We start from the raw sequence: 22,776 nt of genomic DNA on the forward strand, positions 1-22,776 counted from the left end.
AGAATGACGCATGTAAGAGAGCAGGAATGAGATGGGAGTAACAATCCAGGCTATTTGCTCTGAGGCAGGCATAATAATGTCATGAAACAAGCAGGGAGCAGGCTTTGAACCCTCAACATTCTAGCCCAAAGTCCAGCACACTAACGACAGTGCCCAAATGTATTAATTGGGGTTGGGGCCGATTGTGGCTAAAAACACTTTATCAATTGGAATCTTTATCACGTGGAAAGGGGGGAAAGTATTATTCTTAGTTTTTCACAAGCGTAGCAGGATGGGCTATTAGCTGAACAAGCATAGCAGGATGGGCTATTAGCTGAACAAGCATAGCAGGATGGGCTATTAGCTGAACAAGCATAGCAGGATGGGCTATTAGCTGAACAAGCGTAGCAGGATGGGCTATTAGCTGAACAAGCGTAGCAGGTTTTGCTATTAGCTGAACAAGCGTAGCAGGATGGGCTATTAGCTGAACAAGCGTAGCAGGATGGGCTATTAGCTGAACAAGCGTAGCAGGTTTTGCTATTAGCTGAACAAGCGTAGCAGGATGGGCTATTAGCTGAACAAGCGTAGCAGGATGGGCTATTAGCTGAACAAGCGTAGCAGGATGGGCTATTAGCTGAACAAGCGTAGCAGGATGGGCTATTAGCTGAACAAGCGTAGCAGGGTGGGCTATTAGCTGAACAAGCATAGCAGGATGGGCTATTAGCTGAACAAGCATAGCAGGATGGGCTATTAGCTGAACAAGCGTAGCAGGATGGGCTATTAGCTGAACAAGCGTAGCAGGATGGGCTATTAGCTGAACAAGCATAGCAGGATGGGCTATTAGCTGAACAAGCGTAGCAGGATGGGCTATTAGCTGAACAAGCGTAGCAGGATGGGCTATTAGCTGAACAAGCGTAGCAGGATGGGCTATTAGCTGAACAAGCATAGCAGGATGGGCTATTAGCTGAACAAGCGTAGCAGGATGGGCTATTAGCTGAACAAGCGTAGCAGGATGGGCTATTAGCTGAACAAGCGTAGCAGGATGGGCTATTAGCTGAACAAGCGTAGCAGGATGGGCTATTAGCTGAACAAGCGTAGCAGGATGGGCTATTAGCTGAACAATAACCTTTACTAAAGAATTGTCGGATAGCCGAGCTAGGTGTTAACCCCCTTCCCCAACTTACAACCAATAATTTGTAACTATCTATCCACATCTACCTACACACAATTAATGTTCTGAAAACAAAATATATATATATATACAGTTGAAGTCAGAAGTTTACATACACCTGATGAGTGAGAATTGTCTGTTAATTGAATGATTAGAATATTCCGCCCTGAAACATATACAGTGCCTTGCGAAAGTATTCGGCCCCCTTGAACTTTGCGACCTTTTGCCACATTTCAGGCTTCAAACATAAAGATATAAAACTGTATTTTTTTGTGAAGAATCAACAACAAGTGGGACACAACCATGAAGTGGAACGACATTTATTGGATATTTCAAACTTTTTTAACAAATCAAAAACTGAAAAATTGGGCGTGCAAAATTATTCAGCCCCCTTAAGTTAATACTTTGTAGCGCCACCTTTTGCTGCGATTACAGCTGTAAGTCGCTTGGGGTATGTCTCTATCAGTTTTGCACATCGAGAGATTGACATTTTTTCCCATTCCTCCTTGCAAAACAGCTCGAGCTCAGTGAGGTTGGATGGAGAGCATTTGTGAACAGCAGTTTTCAGTTCTTTCCACAGATTCTCGATTGGATTCAGGTCTGGACTTTGACTTGGCCATTCTAACACCTGGATATGTTGATTTTTGAACCATTCCATTGTAGATTTTGCTTTATGTTTTGGATCATTGTCTTGTTGGAAGACAAATCTCCGTCCCAGTCTCAGGTCTTTTGCAGACTCCATCAGGTTTTCTTCCAGAATGGTCCTGTATTTGGCTCCATCCATCTTCCCATCAATTTTAACCATCTTCCCTGTCCCTGCTGAAGAAAGGCAGGCCCAAACCATGATGCTGCCACCACCATGTTTGACAGTGGGGATGGTGTGTTCAGCTGTGTTGCTTTTACGCCAAACATAACGTTTTGCATTGTTGCCAAAAAGTTCAATTTTGGTTTCATCTGACCAGAGCACCTTCTTCCACATGTTTGGTGTGTCTCCCAGGTGGCTTGTGGCAAACTTTAAACAACATTTTTTACGGATATCTTTAAGAAATGGCTTTCTTCTTGCCACTCTTCCATAAAGGCCAGATTTGTGCAATATACGACTGATTGTTGTCCTACGGACAGAGTCTCCCACCTCAGCTGTAGATCTCTGCAGTTCATCCAGAGTGATCATGGGCCTCTTGGCTGAATAATTTTGCACGCCCAATTTTTCAGTTTTTGATTTGTTAAAAAAGTTTGAAATATCCAATAAATGTCGTTCCACTTCATGATTGTGTCCCACTTGTTGTTGATTCTTCACAAAAAAAGACAGTTTTATATCTTTATGTTTGAAGCCTGAAATGTGGCAAAAGGTCGCAAAGTTCAAGGGGGCCGAATACTTTCGCAAGGCACTGTATATAGCCCTTCGTACATCAGCTGATATCTCAAAGTGCTGTACAGAAACCCAGCCTAAAACCCCAAACAGCAAACAATGCAGGTGTAGAAGCACAGTGGCTAGGAAAAACTCCCTAGAAAGGCCAAAACCTGGGAAGAAACCTAGAGAGGAACCAGGCTATGTGGGGTGGCCAGTCCTCTTCTGGCTGTGCCGGGTGGAGATTATAACAGAACATGGCCAAGATGTTCAAATGTTCATAAATGGCCAGCAGGGTCAAATAATAATATTCACAGGCAGAACAGTTGAAACTGGAGCAGCAGCACGGCCAGGTGGACTGGGGACAGCAAGGAGTCATCATGCCAGGTAGTCATCATGCCAGGTAGTCCTGAGGCATGGTCCTAGGGCTCAGGTCCTCAGAGAGAGAGAAAGAAAGAGAGAATTAGAGAGAGCATACTTAAATTCACACAGGACACCGGATAAGACAGGAGAAGTACTCCAGATATAACAAACTGACCCTAGCCCCCCGACACAAACTACTGCAGCATAAATATTGGAGGCTGAGACAGGAGGGGTCAGGATGCACTCAATTAGTATTTTGTAGCATTATCTTTAATTTGTTTAACCTGGGTAAAATGTTTTGGGTAGCCTTCCACAAGCTTCCCACAATAAGTTGGGTGAATTCTGGCCCATTCCTCCTGACAGAGCTGGTGTAACTGAGTCAGGTTTGTGGGCCTCCTTGCTCACACATGCTTTTTCAGTTCTGCCCACAAATTGTCTTTGGGATTGAGGTCAGGGCTTTGTGATGGCCACTCCAATAGCTTGACTTTGTTGTCCTTAAGCCATTTTGCCACAACTTTGGAAGTATGCTTGGGGTCATTGTCCATTTGGAAGACCCATTTGCGACCAAGCTTTAACTCCCTGACTGATGCCTTGAGATGTTTCTTCAGTATATCCATATAATTTTCCTTTCTCATGATGCCATCTATTTTGTGAAGTGCACCAGTCCCTCCTGCAGCAAAGCACCCCCACAATATGATTCTGCCAAACCCGTGCTTCATGGTTGGGATGGTGTTCTTCGTTTTGCAAGCCTCTCCCTTTTTCCTCCTAACATAATGATGGTCATTATGGCCAAACAGTTCTATTTTTGATTCATCAGACCAGAGGACATTTCTCCAAAAAGTATGATCTTTGTCCCCATGTGCTGTTGCAAACCGTAGTCTGGCTGTTTTATTGCAGTTTTGGAGCAGTGGCTTCTTCCTTGCTGAGCGGCCTTTCAGGTTATGTCGATATAGGACTTGTTTTACTGTGGATATAGATACTTTTGTACCTGTTTCCTCCAGCATTTTCACAAGGTCCTTTGCTGTTGATCTGGGATTGATTTGCACTTTTCGCACAAATGTACGTTCATCTCTAGGAGACAGAAGGCGTCTCCTTCCTGAGCGGTATGATGGCTGCGTGGTCCCATGGTGTTTACAATTGCATACTATTGTTTGTACAGATGAACGTGGTACCTTCTGGCATTTGGAAATTGCTCCCAAGAATGAACCAGACTTGTGGGGGTCTACAATTATTTTTCTGAGGTCTTGGCTTATTTCTTTTAATTTTCCCATGATGTCAAGCAAAGTGGCACTGAGTTTGAAGGTAGGCCTTGAAATACATCCACAGGTACACCTCCAATTGACTCAAATTATGTCAATTAGCCTATCAGAAGCCTCTAAAGCCATAACATCATTTTCTGGAAATTTCCAAGCTGTTTTAAGTCACAGTCAATTACTCTGTCTGTAAACAATTGTTGGAAAAATTACTTGTGTCATGCACAAAGTAGATGTCCTAACTGACTTGCCAAAACTATAGTTTGTTAACAAGAAATTTGTGGAGTGGTTGAAAAATGAGTTTTAATGACTCCAACCTGAGTGTATGTAAACTTCAGACTTCAACTGTATATAGGTTACATTGGCATAAATGATTCGGGCAGCAGGCGCAGGAATGCGAAATAGTTTGTTTTTATTTCACCAAAATTAAGGCGTGCCGTGTAAAGGCACGGGCACGAAGACCAATCAAAACACAGGGTAGAAACCCAAAACATACAGGTACTCACACGCACCAACGGACACGGTAACAATAATCGACCGCCCAATGGAAACCGCCCAATGGAAACCAAAGGGCACATATATACAAATACAATCAATCAGTGGGAATAGGGGCCGTGTGTGCGCGTCATCTCGGTGCAAGAGCCTTTACTACAGTCCCTGGTTCGAATCCAGGCTGCATCACATCCGACCGTGATTGGGAGTGCCATAGGGCGGCGCACAATTGGCCCAGCGTCATCCGGGTTTGGCCGGGGTAGGCCGTCATTGTAGATAAGAGTTTGTTCTTACCTGACTTGCCTAGTTAAATAAAGGTTACATTTAAAAAACGACTGGCGGCAACCGCAGCGCCATCAATAGGAGGGGAACAGTGTCTGGTGCTGAAAATATAGCTAACTTGTTGTGTTGCACACCAACAGATGGAAAAAACATACACATCGACAAACTAACAAACTGGCTTCATAACAAACAGGATTTATTTACAAATTAGTCTCACCCCATGTTCAAGAATTGCCTTTTTCTCACTCACTCTAGGTTAAATGAAAACTGAATCTCCAAAATATCATTACTTTTTAAACAAAGTGATTATTATTATTAATTAATTTAGAATGACATAAAAGCCCCTTAAATATTCCCAGATATTCTCACAGATCCTAACAGAAAATGCCCCTTAGATATTAATATAGAGTCCTCTTGTCACGCCCTGACCTTAGAGATCTTCATTATTCTCTATGTTAGGTCAGGGTGTGACTCGGGTGGGAAAGTCTATGTTTTCTATTTCTTTGTTTTTGGCTGTGTGTGTGTGTGTGTGTGAGTGTGTGTGGTTCCCAGTCAGAGGCTGGGTCTATCGTTGTCTCTGATTGGGGATCACATACACATACATCCACTTCAAGATGGCATAGCAGTTCAGACGTATTTTTGTCCTCGTCCTGTCGTGTCCCGTATATATATATATATATTTACAACTTTTTTTTCACATTCATTTTTAATTTTCCAAAAACTCATCTTCAGAACACTCTCCTGCAATCCGCTTCACCAATTTATATTTATATAAAAAAGTATTATTTACCTCAGATCTGTGATCCTCCGAGAGGCTAGCCAGAAATTAGCCAGAAGCTAGCCGGGAGCTAGCCAGAAGCTGGTCCAGAAGCTACTCTGAAGCTGGTTCAGGGGCTAGTTCAGAAGCTAGTTAGCTTATTTACTGGCTAATCGTTGGTACTCAGCTGACCACGGTCTGAATGAGCTGCAAAATCTGGACCCCTACAAATCAGCCGGGCTAGACAATCTGGACCCTTTCTTTCTAAAATTATCTGCCAAAATTGTTGCCACCCCTATTACTAGCCTGTTCAACCTCTCTTTCGTGTCATCTGAGATTCCCAAAGATTGGAAAGCAGCTGCGGTCATCCCCCTCTTCAAAGGGGGTGACACTCTTGACCCAAACTGCTACAGACCTATATCTATCCTACCATGCCTTTCTGAGGTCTTCGAAAGCCAAGTCAACAAACAGATTACCGACCATTTAAATCTCACCATACCTTCTCTGCTATGCAATCTGGTTTCAGAGCTGGTCATGGGTGCACCTCAGCCACGCTCAAGGTCCTAAATGATATCTTAACCGCCATCGATAAGAAACATTACTGGCCAAGGCTTTCGACTCTGTCAATCACCACATCCTCATCGGCAGACTCAACAGCCTTGGTTTCTCAAATGATTGCCTCGCCTGGTTCACCAACTACTTCTCTGATAGAGTTCAGTGTGTCAAATCGGAGGGTCTGCTGTCCGGACCTCTGGCAGTCTCTATGGGGGTGCCACAGGGTTTAATTCTCGGACCGACTCTCTTCTCTTTATACATCAATGAGGTCGCTCTTGCTGCTGGTGAGTCTCTGATCCACCTCTACGCAGACGACACCATTCTGTATACTTCTGGCCCTTCTTTGGACACTGTGTTAACAACCCTCCAGGCAAGCTTCAATGCCATACAACTCTCCTTCCGTGGCCTCCAATTGCTCTTAAATACAAGTAAAACTAAATGCATGCTCTTCAACCGATCGCTACCTCTACCTACCCGCCTGTCCAACATTACTACTCTGGACGGCTCTGACTTAGAATACGTGGACAACTACAAATACTTAGGTGTCTGGTTAGACTGTAAACTCTCCTTCCAGACCCATATCAAACATCTCCAATCCAAAGTTAAATCTAGAATTGGCTTCCTATTTCGCAACAAAGCATCCTTCACTCATGCTGCCAAACATACCCTTGTAAAACTGACCATCCTACCAATCCTCGACTTTGGCGATGTCATTTACAAAATAGCCTCCAATACCCTACTCAACAAATTGGATGCAGTCTATCACAGTGCAATCCGTTTTGTCACCAAAGCCCCATATACTACCCACCATTGCGACCTGTACGCTCTCGTTGGCTGGCCCTCGCTTCATACTCGTCGCCAAACCCACTGGCTCCATGTCATCTAAAAGACCCTGCTAGGTAAAGTCCCCCCTTATCTCAGCTCGCTGGTCACCATTGCATCTCCCACCTGTAGCACACGCTCCAGCAGGTATATCTCTCTAGTCACCCCCAAAACCAATTCTTTCTTTGGCCGCCTCTCTTTCCAGTTCTCTGCTGCCAATGACTGGAACGAACTACAAAAATCTCTGAAACTGGAAACACTTATCTCCCTCACTAGCTTTAAGCACCAACTGTCAGAGCAGCTCACAGATTACTGCACCTGTACATAGTCCACCTATAATTTAGCCCAAACAACTACCTCTTTCCCTACTGTATTTAATTAATTAATTTATTTTGCTCCTTTACACCCCATTCTTTTTATTTCTACTTTGCACATTCTCCCATTGCAAATCTACCATTCCAGTGTTTTCCTTGCTATATTGTATTTACTTTGCCACCATGGCCTTTTTGCCTTTACCTCCCTTATCTCAACTCATTTGCTCACATCGTATATAGACTTGTTTATACTGTATTATTGACTGTATGTTTGTTTTACTCCATGTGCAACTCTGTGTCGTTGTATGTGTCGAACTGCTTTGCTTTATCTTGGCCAGGTCGCAATTGTAAATGAGAACTTGTTCTCAACTTGCCTACCTGGTTAAATAAAGGTGTTCTCAACTTGCCTACCTGGTTAAATAAAGGTGTTCTCAACTTTCCTACCTGGTTAAATAAAGGTGAAATAAAAAATAAATAAAAAACATACAGTGGGGCAAAATACTTATTTTCCACCATAATTTGCAAATAAATTAATTAAAAATCCTACAATGTGATTTTCTGGATTTTTTTTCTCATTTTGTCTGTCATAGTTGAAGTGTACCTATGATGAAAATTACAGGCCTCTCTCGTATTTTTAAGTGGGAGAACTTGCACAATTGGTGGCTGACTAAATACTTTCTTGCCCCACTGTATAAGTTGTCATTTTCCTTTTGGGTTTTGTGGGATCTTGTTTTCTGTTTAATGTCTGCACCTGACAGAACTGTGCGCTTTTGTTTTCACTTTGGTTATTTTGTTTGAGTGTGCTGCGCTTTGGTCCACACGAAAGCCGTTACAGAAGATCCCACCACCAAAGGACCAAGCAGCGTGGCCGGGAGGAGCAGGGATCCTGGTTAAATAAAGTGTGACCGGGTGTGACCGGTCAGGCACCGTGTTATGCTGTGATGCGCACGGTGTCTCCAGTGCGCATTCACAGCCCGGTGCGCTCTGTTCCAGCTCCCCGCAGTTGCGGTGCTAGAGTGGGCATTCAGCCAAGACAGATTGTGCCAGCTCAGCACTCCTGGTCTCCGGTGCGTCTCTTCGGCCCAGGATATCCTGCGCCAGCTCTACACATGGTATCAACAGTTCGCCAGCACAACCCAGCGCGGCCTGTTCCAGCTCCCGCACTTGCCGTGCTACAGTGGGTATTCAGCCAGAACGCGTTGTGCCAGCTCTACGCTTCAGACCTCCAGTGCGCCTCCACGGCCCAGTATATCCTGCGCAGGCTCTACGCACTATGCCTCCAGTGCGTCTTCATAGCCCAGTACATCCTGTGCCAGCTCTCCACACTCACCGAGCTAAAGTGGGTATCCAGCCAGGACGCGTTGTGGCAGGTCCACGTACCAGGCTGCCAGTACGTCTCCTCAGTCCGGTGAGACCTGTTCCGGCTCCACGTACGAAGCCTCCAGTGATGATCCATGGCCCGAAGCCTCCAGTGATGATCCATGGCCCGACACCTCCAGTGATGATCCTTGGCTTTGCTTGACTTTGTTGTCCTTAAGCCATTTTGCCACAACTTTGGAAGTATGCTTGGGGTCATTGTCCATTTGGAAGACCCATTTGCGACCAAGCTTTAACTCCCTGACTGATGCCTTGAGATGTTTCTTCAGTATATCCATATAATTTTCCTTTCTCATGATGCCATCTATTTTGTGAAGTGCACCAGTCCCTCCTGCAGCAAAGCACCCCCACAATATGATTCTGCCAAACCCGTGCTTCATGGTTGGGATGGTGTTCTTCGTTTTGCAAGCCTCTCCCTTTTTCCTCCTAACATAATGATGGTCATTATGGCCAAACAGTTCTATTTTTGATTCATCAGACCAGAGGACATTTCTCCAAAAAGTATGATCTTTGTCCCCATGTGCTGTTGCAAACCGTAGTCTGGCTGTTTTATTGCAGTTTTGGAGCAGTGGCTTCTTCCTTGCTGAGCGGCCTTTCAGGTTATGTCGATATAGGACTTGTTTTACTGTGGATATAGATACTTTTGTACCTGTTTCCTCCAGCATTTTCACAAGGTCCTTTGCTGTTGATCTGGGATTGATTTGCACTTTTCGCACAAATGTACGTTCATCTCTAGGAGACAGAAGGCGTCTCCTTCCTGAGCGGTATGATGGCTGCGTGGTCCCATGGTGTTTACAATTGCATACTATTGTTTGTACAGATGAACGTGGTACCTTCTGGCATTTGGAAATTGCTCCCAAGAATGAACCAGACTTGTGGGGGTCTACAATTATTTTTCTGAGGTCTTGGCTTATTTCTTTTAATTTTCCCATGATGTCAAGCAAAGTGGCACTGAGTTTGAAGGTAGGCCTTGAAATACATCCACAGGTACACCTCCAATTGACTCAAATTATGTCAATTAGCCTATCAGAAGCCTCTAAAGCCATAACATCATTTTCTGGAAATTTCCAAGCTGTTTTAAGTCACAGTCAATTACTCTGTCTGTAAACAATTGTTGGAAAAATTACTTGTGTCATGCACAAAGTAGATGTCCTAACTGACTTGCCAAAACTATAGTTTGTTAACAAGAAATTTGTGGAGTGGTTGAAAAATGAGTTTTAATGACTCCAACCTGAGTGTATGTAAACTTCAGACTTCAACTGTATATAGGTTACATTGGCATAAATGATTCGGGCAGCAGGCGCAGGAATGCGAAATAGTTTGTTTTTATTTCACCAAAATTAAGGCGTGCCGTGTAAAGGCACGGGCACGAAGACCAATCAAAACACAGGGTAGAAACCCAAAACATACAGGTACTCACACGCACCAACGGACACGGTAACAATAATCGACCGCCCAATGGAAACCGCCCAATGGAAACCAAAGGGCACATATATACAAATACAATCAATCAGTGGGAATAGGGGCCGTGTGTGCGCGTCATCTCGGTGCAAGAGCCTTTACTACAGTCCCTGGTTCGAATCCAGGCTGCATCACATCCGACCGTGATTGGGAGTGCCATAGGGCGGCGCACAATTGGCCCAGCGTCATCCGGGTTTGGCCGGGGTAGGCCGTCATTGTAGATAAGAGTTTGTTCTTACCTGACTTGCCTAGTTAAATAAAGGTTACATTTAAAAAACGACTGGCGGCAACCGCAGCGCCATCAATAGGAGGGGAACAGTGTCTGGTGCTGAAAATATAGCTAACTTGTTGTGTTGCACACCAACAGATGGAAAAAACATACACATCGACAAACTAACAAACTGGCTTCATAACAAACAGGATTTATTTACAAATTAGTCTCACCCCATGTTCAAGAATTGCCTTTTTCTCACTCACTCTAGGTTAAATGAAAACTGAATCTCCAAAATATCATTACTTTTTAAACAAAGTGATTATTATTATTAATTAATTTAGAATGACATAAAAGCCCCTTAAATATTCCCAGATATTCTCACAGATCCTAACAGAAAATGCCCCTTAGATATTAATATAGAGTCCTCTTGTCACGCCCTGACCTTAGAGATCTTCATTATTCTCTATGTTAGGTCAGGGTGTGACTCGGGTGGGAAAGTCTATGTTTTCTATTTCTTTGTTTTTGGCTGTGTGTGTGTGTGTGTGTGTGTGAGTGTGTGTGGTTCCCAGTCAGAGGCTGGGTCTATCGTTGTCTCTGATTGGGGATCACATACACATACATCCACTTCAAGATGGCATAGCAGTTCAGACGTATTTTTGTCCTCGTCCTGTCGTGTCCCGTATATATATATATATATTTACAACTTTTTTTTCACATTCATTTTTAATTTTCCAAAAACTCATCTTCAGAACACTCTCCTGCAATCCGCTTCACCAATTTATATTTATATAAAAAAGTATTATTTACCTCAGATCTGTGATCCTCCGAGAGGCTAGCCAGAAATTAGCCAGAAGCTAGCCGGGAGCTAGCCAGAAGCTGGTCCAGAAGCTACTCTGAAGCTGGTTCAGGGGCTAGTTCAGAAGCTAGTTAGCTTATTTACTGGCTAATCGTTGGTACTCAGCTGACCACGGTCTGAATGAGCTGCAAAATCTGGACCCCTACAAATCAGCCGGGCTAGACAATCTGGACCCTTTCTTTCTAAAATTATCTGCCAAAATTGTTGCCACCCCTATTACTAGCCTGTTCAACCTCTCTTTCGTGTCATCTGAGATTCCCAAAGATTGGAAAGCAGCTGCGGTCATCCCCCTCTTCAAAGGGGGTGACACTCTTGACCCAAACTGCTACAGACCTATATCTATCCTACCATGCCTTTCTGAGGTCTTCGAAAGCCAAGTCAACAAACAGATTACCGACCATTTAAATCTCACCATACCTTCTCTGCTATGCAATCTGGTTTCAGAGCTGGTCATGGGTGCACCTCAGCCACGCTCAAGGTCCTAAATGATATCTTAACCGCCATCGATAAGAAACATTACTGGCCAAGGCTTTCGACTCTGTCAATCACCACATCCTCATCGGCAGACTCAACAGCCTTGGTTTCTCAAATGATTGCCTCGCCTGGTTCACCAACTACTTCTCTGATAGAGTTCAGTGTGTCAAATCGGAGGGTCTGCTGTCCGGACCTCTGGCAGTCTCTATGGGGGTGCCACAGGGTTTAATTCTCGGACCGACTCTCTTCTCTTTATACATCAATGAGGTCGCTCTTGCTGCTGGTGAGTCTCTGATCCACCTCTACGCAGACGACACCATTCTGTATACTTCTGGCCCTTCTTTGGACACTGTGTTAACAACCCTCCAGGCAAGCTTCAATGCCATACAACTCTCCTTCCGTGGCCTCCAATTGCTCTTAAATACAAGTAAAACTAAATGCATGCTCTTCAACCGATCGCTACCTCTACCTACCCGCCTGTCCAACATTACTACTCTGGACGGCTCTGACTTAGAATACGTGGACAACTACAAATACTTAGGTGTCTGGTTAGACTGTAAACTCTCCTTCCAGACCCATATCAAACATCTCCAATCCAAAGTTAAATCTAGAATTGGCTTCCTATTTCGCAACAAAGCATCCTTCACTCATGCTGCCAAACATACCCTTGTAAAACTGACCATCCTACCAATCCTCGACTTTGGCGATGTCATTTACAAAATAGCCTCCAATACCCTACTCAACAAATTGGATGCAGTCTATCACAGTGCAATCCGTTTTGTCACCAAAGCCCCATATACTACCCACCATTGCGACCTGTACGCTCTCGTTGGCTGGCCCTCGCTTCATACTCGTCGCCAAACCCACTGGCTCCATGTCATCTAAAAGACCCTGCTAGGTAAAGTCCCCCCTTATCTCAGCTCGCTGGTCACCATTGCATCTCCCACCTGTAGCACACGCTCCAGCAGGTATATCTCTCTAGTCACCCCCAAAACCAATTCTTTCTTTGGCCGCCTCTCTTTCCAGTTCTCTGCTGCCAATGACTGGAACGAACTACAAAAATCTCTGAAACTGGAAACACTTATCTCCCTCACTAGCTTTAAGCACCAACTGTCAGAGCAGCTCACAGATTACTGCACCTGTACATAGTCCACCTATAATTTAGCCCAAACAACTACCTCTTTCCCTACTGTATTTAATTAATTAATTTATTTTGCTCCTTTACACCCCATTCTTTTTATTTCTACTTTGCACATTCTCCCATTGCAAATCTACCATTCCAGTGTTTTCCTTGCTATATTGTATTTACTTTGCCACCATGGCCTTTTTGCCTTTACCTCCCTTATCTCAACTCATTTGCTCACATCGTATATAGACTTGTTTATACTGTATTATTGACTGTATGTTTGTTTTACTCCATGTGCAACTCTGTGTCGTTGTATGTGTCGAACTGCTTTGCTTTATCTTGGCCAGGTCGCAATTGTAAATGAGAACTTGTTCTCAACTTGCCTACCTGGTTAAATAAAGGTGTTCTCAACTTGCCTACCTGGTTAAATAAAGGTGTTCTCAACTTTCCTACCTGGTTAAATAAAGGTGAAATAAAAAATAAATAAAAAACATACAGTGGGGCAAAATACTTATTTTCCACCATAATTTGCAAATAAATTAATTAAAAATCCTACAATGTGATTTTCTGGATTTTTTTTCTCATTTTGTCTGTCATAGTTGAAGTGTACCTATGATGAAAATTACAGGCCTCTCTCGTATTTTTAAGTGGGAGAACTTGCACAATTGGTGGCTGACTAAATACTTTCTTGCCCCACTGTATAAGTTGTCATTTTCCTTTTGGGTTTTGTGGGATCTTGTTTTCTGTTTAATGTCTGCACCTGACAGAACTGTGCGCTTTTGTTTTCACTTTGGTTATTTTGTTTGAGTGTGCTGCGCTTTGGTCCACACGAAAGCCGTTACAGAAGATCCCACCACCAAAGGACCAAGCAGCGTGGCCGGGAGGAGCAGGGATCCTGGTTAAATAAAGTGTGACCGGGTGTGACCGGTCAGGCACCGTGTTATGCTGTGATGCGCACGGTGTCTCCAGTGCGCATTCACAGCCCGGTGCGCTCTGTTCCAGCTCCCCGCAGTTGCGGTGCTAGAGTGGGCATTCAGCCAAGACAGATTGTGCCAGCTCAGCACTCCTGGTCTCCGGTGCGTCTCTTCGGCCCAGGATATCCTGCGCCAGCTCTACACATGGTATCAACAGTTCGCCAGCACAACCCAGCGCGGCCTGTTCCAGCTCCCGCACTTGCCGTGCTACAGTGGGTATTCAGCCAGAACGCGTTGTGCCAGCTCTACGCTTCAGACCTCCAGTGCGCCTCCACGGCCCAGTATATCCTGCGCAGGCTCTACGCACTATGCCTCCAGTGCGTCTTCATAGCCCAGTACATCCTGTGCCAGCTCTCCACACTCACCGAGCTAAAGTGGGTATCCAGCCAGGACGCGTTGTGGCAGGTCCACGTACCAGGCTGCCAGTACGTCTCCTCAGTCCGGTGAGACCTGTTCCGGCTCCACGTACGAAGCCTCCAGTGATGATCCATGGCCCGAAGCCTCCAGTGATGATCCATGGCCCGACACCTCCAGTGATGATCCATGGCCCGAAGCCTCCAGTGATGATCCATGGCCCGAAGCCTCCAGTGATGATCCGCGGTCCGGAGCCTCCAGCGACGGTCCCTGGTCTGGAGCCTCCAGCGACGGTCCCCGGTCAGGAGGTCCCAGCAAAGATCACTGCACCAGAGGTGCCACCGAAGTGGGGGGAGCCTCAAGCGGAGCGGGGTCTGCATCCCACACCAGAGCCCCCACCGAGAGTAGATGCCCACCCGGACCTTCCCCTATAGGTTCAGGTTTGCGGCCGGAGTCCGCACCTTTGGGGGGGAGATCCTTTTAATTATCTTTTTGGTTAGGTCAGGGTGTGACTCGGGTGGGAAAGTCTGTTTTCTATATCTTTGTTTTTGGCCGTGTGTGGTTCCCAATCAGAGTGTATTGTTGTCTCTGATTGGGGATCACAAGTTGTAATTTTCCTTTTGGGTTTTGTGGGATCTTGTTTTCTGTTTAATGTCTGTACCTGACAGAACTGTGTGTTTTCGTTTTCACTTTGGTTATTTTGTTTGAGTGTTTTTTGAAAATAAAAATCATGAACACTTTCCACGCTGCGCTTTGGTCCACTCCTTTCGACAAGAGCCGTTACACCTCTAATCCTCAAATGTAAGGAAAATGCCCTTAGATATTAATATAGACTCCACCAATCCTCTTAATGTAATTATTGGTGGAGAGTCACATCATTGAATTTGTATTTTTTTTGCTATATACTGTAGGCCTACCATAGGCGAAATGAGTCTCACTGGTGTTGTGTAATGTGCTGTTCAAAATGGTGTAGGTCTTATTTATTTAAAGAGCATATTGAAGTTAGAACCAAAAGCCCATAACTATTTTAGCATTGTTTCATGCTGCTCTGAGGTAAGCATGGGGACTGGTCTTGATAAATCAATAAGATTTTTATTTTCACTTAATCACCATTTGAGTATTGGTTAAACAAGAAATAGAATATTAGAGTGCAGAAATGATGTGCTCTTAGTGTAACCTTTATTTAACTATGCAAGTTAAGAACAAATTCTTATTTACAAGGACAGCCTACTCCTTCCTCCCGTTGTACAGCGCCATATTTTCTTTTCCATCCTAACGGAAACCCTGAGGGTTTCGTTTTTCATTTTTTCTCTGAATAGAAACACCATAATATTAATCAAATTAATGAAGCCAAATTTCTTTTTTATTTTATTTATTTCACCTTTATTTAACCAGGTAGGCTAGTTGAGAACAAGTTCTCATTTGCAACTGCGACCTGGCCAAGATAAAGCATAGCAGTGTGAACAGACAACACAGAGTTACACATGGAGTAAACAATTAACAAGTCAATAACACAGTAGAAAAAAAAGGGGGAGTCTATATACAATGTGTGCAAAAGGCATGAGGAGGTAGGCGAATAATTACAATTTTGCAGATTAACACTGGAGTGATAAATGATCAGATGGTACAGATGTACAGGTAGAGATATTGGTGTGCAAAAGAGCAGAAAAGTAAATAAATAAAAACAGTATGGGAATGAGGTAGGTGAAAATGGGTGGGCTATTTACCAATAGACTATGTACAGCTGCAGCGATCGGTTAGCTGCTCAGTTAGCTGATGCTTGAAGTTGGTGAGGGAGATAAAAGTCTCCAACTTCAGCGATTTTTGCAGTTCGTTCCAGTCACAGGCAGCAGAGTACTGAAACGAAAGGCGGCCAAATGAGGTGTTGGCTTTAGGGATGATCAGTGAGATACACCTGCTGGAGCGAGTGCTACGGATGGGTGTTGCCATCGTGACCAGTGAACTGAGATAAGGCGGAGCTTTACCTAGCAAGGACTTGTAGATGACCTGGAGCCAGTGGGTCTGGCGACGAATATGTAGCGAGGGCCAGCCGACTAGAGCATACAAGTCGCAGTGGTGGGTGGTATAAGGTGCTTTAGTGACAAAACGGATGGCACTGTGATAGACTGCATCCAGTTTGCTGAGTAGAGTGTTGGAAGCCATTTTGTAGATGACATCGCCGAAGTCGAGGATTGGTAGGATAGTCAGTTTTACTAGGGTAAGCTTGGCGGCGTGAGTGAAGGAGGCTTTGTTGCGGAATAGAAAGCCGACTCTTGATTTGATTTTTGATTGGAGATGTTTGATATGAGTCTGGAAGGAGAGTTTGCAGTCTAGCCAGACACCTAGGTATTTATAGATGTCCACATATTCAAGGTCGGAACCATCCAGGGTGGTGATGATAGTTGGGCATGCGGGTGCAGGCAGCGATCGGTTGAAAAGCATGCATTTGGTTTTACTAGCGTTTAAGAGCAGTTGGAGGCCGCGGAAGGAGTGTTGTATGGCATTGAAGCTCGTTTGGAGGTTAGATAGCACAGTGTCCAATGACGGGCCGAAGGTATATAGAATGGTGTCGTCTGCGTAGAGGTGGATCAGGGAATCGCCCGCAGCAAGAGCAACATCATTGATATATACAGAGAAAAGAGTCGGCCCGAGAATTGAACCCTGTGGCACCCCCATAGAGACTGCCAGAGGACCGGACAGCATGCCCTCCGATTTGACACACTGAACTCTGTCTGCAAAGTAATTGGTGAACCAGGCAAGGCAGTCATCCGAAAAACCGAGGCTATTGAGTCTGCCGATAAGAATATGGTGATTGACAGAGTCGAAAGCCTTGGCAAGGTCGATGAAGACGGCTGCACAGTACTGTCTTTTATCGATGGCGGTTATGATATCGTTTAGTATCTTGAGTGTGGCTGAGGTGCAGCCGTGACCAGCTCGGAAACCAGATTGCACAGCGGAGAAGGTACGGTGGGATTCGAGATGGTCAGTGACCTGTTTGTTGACTTGGCTTTCGAAGACCTTAGATAGGCAGGGCATGATGGATATAGGTCTGTAACAGTTTGGGTCCAGGGTGTCTCCCCCTTTGAAGAGGGGGATGACTGCGGCAGCTTTCCAATCCTTGGGGATCTCAGACGATATGAAAGAGAGGTTGAACAGGCTGGTAATAGGGGTTGCGACAATGGCGGCGGATAGTTTCAGAAATAGAGGGTCCAGATTGTCAAGCCCAGCTGATTTGTACGGGTCCAGGTTTTGCAGCTCTTTCAGAACATCTGCTATCTGGATTTGGGTAAAGGAGAACCTGGAGAGGCTTGGGCGAGGAGCTGCGGGGGGGGCGGAGCTGTTGGCCGAGGTTGGAGTAGCCAGGCGGAAGGCATGTCCAGCCGTTGAGAAATGCTTATTGAAGTTTTCGATAATCATGGATTTATCGGTGGTGACCGTGTTACCTAGCCTCAGTGCAGTGGGCAGCTGGGATGAGGCGCTCTTGTTCTCTATGGACTTCACAGTGTCCCAGAACTTTTTGGAGTTGGAGCTACAGGATGCAAACTTCTGCCTGAAGAAGCTGGCCTTAGCTTTCCTGACTGACTGCGTGTATTGGTTCCTGACTTCTCTAAACAGTTGCATATCACGAGGACTATTCGATGCTATTGCAGTCCGCCACAGGATGTTTTTGTGCTGGTCGAGGGCAGTCAGGTCTGGAGTGAACCAAGGGCTGTATCTGTTCTTAGTTCTGCATTTTTTGAACGGAACATGCTTATCTAAAATGGTGAGGAAGTTACTTTTAAAGAATGACCAGGCATCCTCAACTGACGGGATGAGGTCAATGTCCTTCCAGGATACCCGGGCCAGGTCGATTAGAAAGGCCTGCTCACAGAAGTGTTTTAGGGAGCGTTTGACAGTGATGAGGGGTGGTCGTTTGACTGCGGCTCCGTGGCGGATACAGGCAATGAGGCAGTGATCGCTGAGATCCTGGTTGAAGACAGCGGAGGTGTATTTGGAGGGCCAGTTGGTCAGGATGACGTCTATGAGGGTGCCCTTGTTTACAGAGTTAGGGTTGTACCTGGTGGGTTCCTTGATGATTTGTGTGAGATTGAGGGCATCTAGCTTAGATTGTAGGACTGCCGGGGTGTTAAGCATATCCCAGTTTAGGTCACCTAACAGAACAAACTCTGAAGCTAGATGGGGGGCGATCAATTCACAAATGGTGTCCAGGGCACAGATGGGAGCTGAGGGGGGTCGGTAGCGGGCGGCAACAGTGAGAGACTTATTTCTGGAGAGAGTAATTTTCAAAATTAGTAGTTCGAACTGTTTGGGTATGGACCTGGAAAGTATGACATTACTTTGCAGGCTATCTTAAAATCAATCCCATTATACTATGTCATTACAAAAAAGGTTTTAAATTCTCTGTTAATGCCAATACGGAAGACTATCAAATGCTTGTCAAAAATGCCCTCTGGTGGTCAAACTAGCAACTAGCAACTTAACAGAAGAAATGGCTGACAAAAATATAACGTGCCACAGAATGCTGCAGCAGCCTGCAAAGTGTACTGCAGTATGATGCAACTTTTAAAGAAGGAACCACCGCAACCTAACGTCCCAATAACATATCACACAACATAACATAACATAACACACCATCACATAACATATCACACAACACAACAAAACATCACATAACATATCACATAACATAACACACCATGACATAACATATCACACAACATAACATAGCACACCATCACATAACATATCACACAACATAACATAACACACCATCACATAACATATCACACAACACAACATAACACACCATCACATAACATATCACACAACACAACATAACACACCATCACATAACATATCACACAACACAACATAACACACCATCACGTAACATATCACACAACATAACATAGCACACCATCACATAACATATCACACAACAAAACATAACACACCATCACATAACATATCACATAACATAACATAGCACACCATCACATAACATCATATTGTTTAAAATTGATTGGTTGATTGATTGACTGATTTATTTTTTGGGGGTAAAAACAATTTGTACCTGTTTAAAACCATTTAAAAGTACAAAGAATTCCCAGAGGAGAACACATTAAAGCTTTAAGCTTATTTCTAATGCGATTCTCGAGTAAAATAAATAAAAACATTGCATTTGTGTTCCTCACATAACAAATGATCACTTAACATAACATTGATGAAAAATAAACATTGTATTTATGTCCCTCCTAAGGTACCTCATATCCAGACCCGGTGGAAACACCCCTCTGTGGACAACAAGGACAGCTTCTACATCAACCTGTACCCAGAGTATGCCTCCATCAGCAGAGCCATACTGGACATCGTACAGTACTACAAGTGGAAGACAGTCACTGTGGTTTACGAGGATGCAACTGGTGAGTGATCTAAACAAACAAAGGGAGGGGAGCCCTACCACTACCTCATTCTCCGACCAAGGTGCAACAATTGAGGAGCAAACTGAAGTGAAGAGGAAATTCAGCACTGAAAGTTGAAGTTGAGAAACAAGCTTCAGTAGTAGCTGAATTCCCCCTTCACTTCAGTTTGATCTTAACAGACAATTACTGTGGTTTAAGAGGACACATGTGGTCAATGATCTGACCTGAACAGTGAGACAGGATGTGATGGATGTCGATGGAAGGACCAGGAACATCTGGGCCCTAGATGTAGGCTAAGGGGACAGCAAAAAGCTAAGGGTGACAGAGGATAGCCTTGGCAGGTTCCTCAAGCAATGCTTCATTGAGAAGAGCAACATTTTCTAGTACAACGCAATGCTATAGGTCTTAGTAATCACATCTTTTTGTAGATGTGTGGCTATTATATTTGTAAAAGGCATCAGCAGCAATGGCTCTAATAATATTGAACGATTGCTTGCTTGCATCAGCCAAGAATGAGAAGTAGTGGTAGCAGGGCCCATAGGGCTTTGGTCAAAAGTAGTGCAGTACATAGGAAATAGGGTGCTGTTTGGGATGCAGCCTAGCACTCTTCTTTGCTTTGTGTTAGATGTGATGCTGCATGGTGTTATGAAGGGCTAATAGTTGAAATTCCTCTATATAGATGAAAATGTCCCTTGGAGTGTTTGTTTATTAGCCTGGTCCCAGAACTGTTTATTAGCCTGATCCCAGAACTGTTTATTAGCCTGATCCCAGAACTGTTTATTAGCCTGGTCCCAGAACTGTTTATTAGCCTGGTCCCAGATATGTTTATTAGCCTGATCCCAGAACTGTTTATTAGCCTGGTCCCAGAACGGTTTATTAGCCTGGTCCCAGAACTTTTTATTAGCCTGGTCCCAGAACTGTTTATTAGCCTGGTCCCAGAACTGTTTATTAGCCTGGTCCCAGAAATGTTTATTAGCCTGGTCCCAGAACTGTTTATTAGCCTGGTCCCAGAACTGTTTATTAGCCTGGTCCCAGAACTGTTTATTAGCCTGGTCCCAGAACTGTTTATTAGCCTGATCCCAGATCTGTTTATTAGCCTGGTCCCAGATCTGTTTATTAGCCTGATCCCAGATCTGTTTATTAGCCTGGTCCCAGAACTGTTTATTAGCCTGATCCCAGATCTGTTTGTGCTGTTCTGTCTTGCAATGTGACAAGACACACAAATACAGAGCCTTCAGAAAGTATTCACACCCCTTGACTTTTTATACATTTTTTTTACAGCCTGAATTTAAAATGGAATAAATTGAGATGTCGATGTTGTGTCACTGACCTACACGCAATTCCCCATAATGTCAAAGTGGATTTATGTTTTTTGAAATGTTTACAAATGAATTAGAAATGAAAAGCTGAAATGTCTTGAGTCAATCAGTATTCATCCCCTTTGTTTGGCCAAGCCTAAATACGTTCTGGGGTAAAAAAAAGTTGCTTAATTAACAAGTCACATAATAAGCTGCATGGACTCTATGTGCAGTAAGTGTTTAACTTTTTTTATGACCTAGCTCATCGCTGTACCCCACACATACAATTATATGTAAGGTCCCTCAGTCAAGCAGTGAACAAAGAGGTTTTCCATTGCCTCTCAAAGAAGGGCACCTATTGGTAGATGGATTTTAAAAAAGCAGACATTGAATATCCCTTTGAGCATGGTAAGTTATTCATTACACTATGGATGGTGTATCAATACACCCAGTCACTACAAAGATACAGGCGTCCTTCCTAACTCGGTTGCCGGAGAGGAAGGAAACCGCTCAGGGATTTCACCATGAGGTCAATGGTGACTGTAAAACAGTTGCAAAGTTTAGTGGTTGTGACAGCGTTATACGAAGGAGACTAAGGCGCAGCGTGGATAGATTTCCTCATACTTTTAATAAAGAGAAACTCACTTAAACAAAAACAATAAAGAACAACGAACGAAACGTGAAGCTATACGAATAGTGCAGACAGGCAGCTAAACATAGAACAAGAACCCACGAACACAAAAGGGAAAATGGCTACCTAAATATGATCCCCAATCAGAGACAACAATAAACAGCTGCCTCTGTTTGGGAACCATATCAGGCCACCATAGACATACAAATACCTAGACCTACAAAACCCCTAGACATACAAAAAAAACCTAGACAATACAAAAACTAGCATACCCACCCTCGTCACACCTTGACCTAACCAAAATATAAAGAAACTAGAGATCTAAGGTCAGAGCGTGACAGATAGAGCTAAGCACAGGCTTTCCAACAGGCACTGGGAGACAAATTCCCCTTTCAGCAGGACAATAACCTAGAACATAAAGCCAAATATACACTGGAGTTGTTTACCAAGACGACATTGAATGTTCCTGAGTGGCCTAGTTACATACTTAAATTGGCCTGAAAATCTATGGCAAGACTTTAAAATGGCAGTCTAGCAATGATCAACAACCAACTTGACAGAGCTTGAAGAATTTTAAATATAATATAATATGCAACATTTATTGTACAGTCCAGGTGTGCAAAGCTCTTAGAGACGTACCCAGAAAGACTCACAGCTGTAATCGCTGCCAGAGGTTATTCTAACTAACATGTCTGTTTTGAATTCAGGCTGTAACACAACAAAAAGGGGTATAAATACTTTCTGAAGGCACTTTTAATCAATCTCACCTTGATTAAACTGCCCTCTACCATCCTACTCTAAACAATCCCTCTACCATCCTACTCAAAGAAATCTCTCTACCATCCTACTCAAACAATTCCTCTACCATCCTACTCTAAACAATCCCTCTACCATCCTACTCTAAACAATCCCTCTACCATCCTACTTAAACAATTCCTCAACCATCCTACTCAAAGAAATCCCTCTACCATCCTACTCTAAAAAATCCCTCTACCGACCTACACTAAAGAATGCCTCAACCATCCTACTCAAATCAATCCCTCTATCATCCTACTCTTAACAATCCCTCTATCATCCTACTCAAACAATTCCTCAACCATCCTACTCAAAGAAATCCCTCTACCATCCTACTCTAAAGAATCCCTCTACCGACCTACTCTAAAGAATGCCTCAACCATCCTACTCAAAGCAATCCCTCTACCATCCTACTCTAAACAATCCCTCTACCATCCTACTCAAAGCAATCCCTCTA

At 44.0% G+C, this 22,776-nt stretch overlaps 1 protein-coding gene across 2 annotated transcripts in view; it reads left to right on the forward strand.

Annotated features, from left to right (window-relative positions):
- LOC139385855 (glutamate receptor ionotropic, kainate 1) overlaps positions 1–22,776 on the forward strand; it is a 143,374-nt gene that overhangs the window by 63,489 nt on the left and 57,109 nt on the right. For both annotated transcript variants that reach the window (XM_071131121.1, XM_071131122.1), the window contains exon 4: positions 19,433–19,595. In XM_071131121.1, coding sequence (XP_070987222.1) covers positions 19,433–19,595 — 163 coding nt within the window. The remainder of the gene's footprint in view (positions 1–19,432; positions 19,596–22,776) is intronic.

Source organism: Oncorhynchus clarkii, chromosome 27, assembly GCF_045791955.1.
Source record: "Oncorhynchus clarkii lewisi isolate Uvic-CL-2024 chromosome 27, UVic_Ocla_1.0, whole genome shotgun sequence".
Lineage (NCBI taxonomy): Eukaryota > Metazoa > Chordata > Actinopteri > Salmoniformes > Salmonidae > Oncorhynchus > Oncorhynchus clarkii.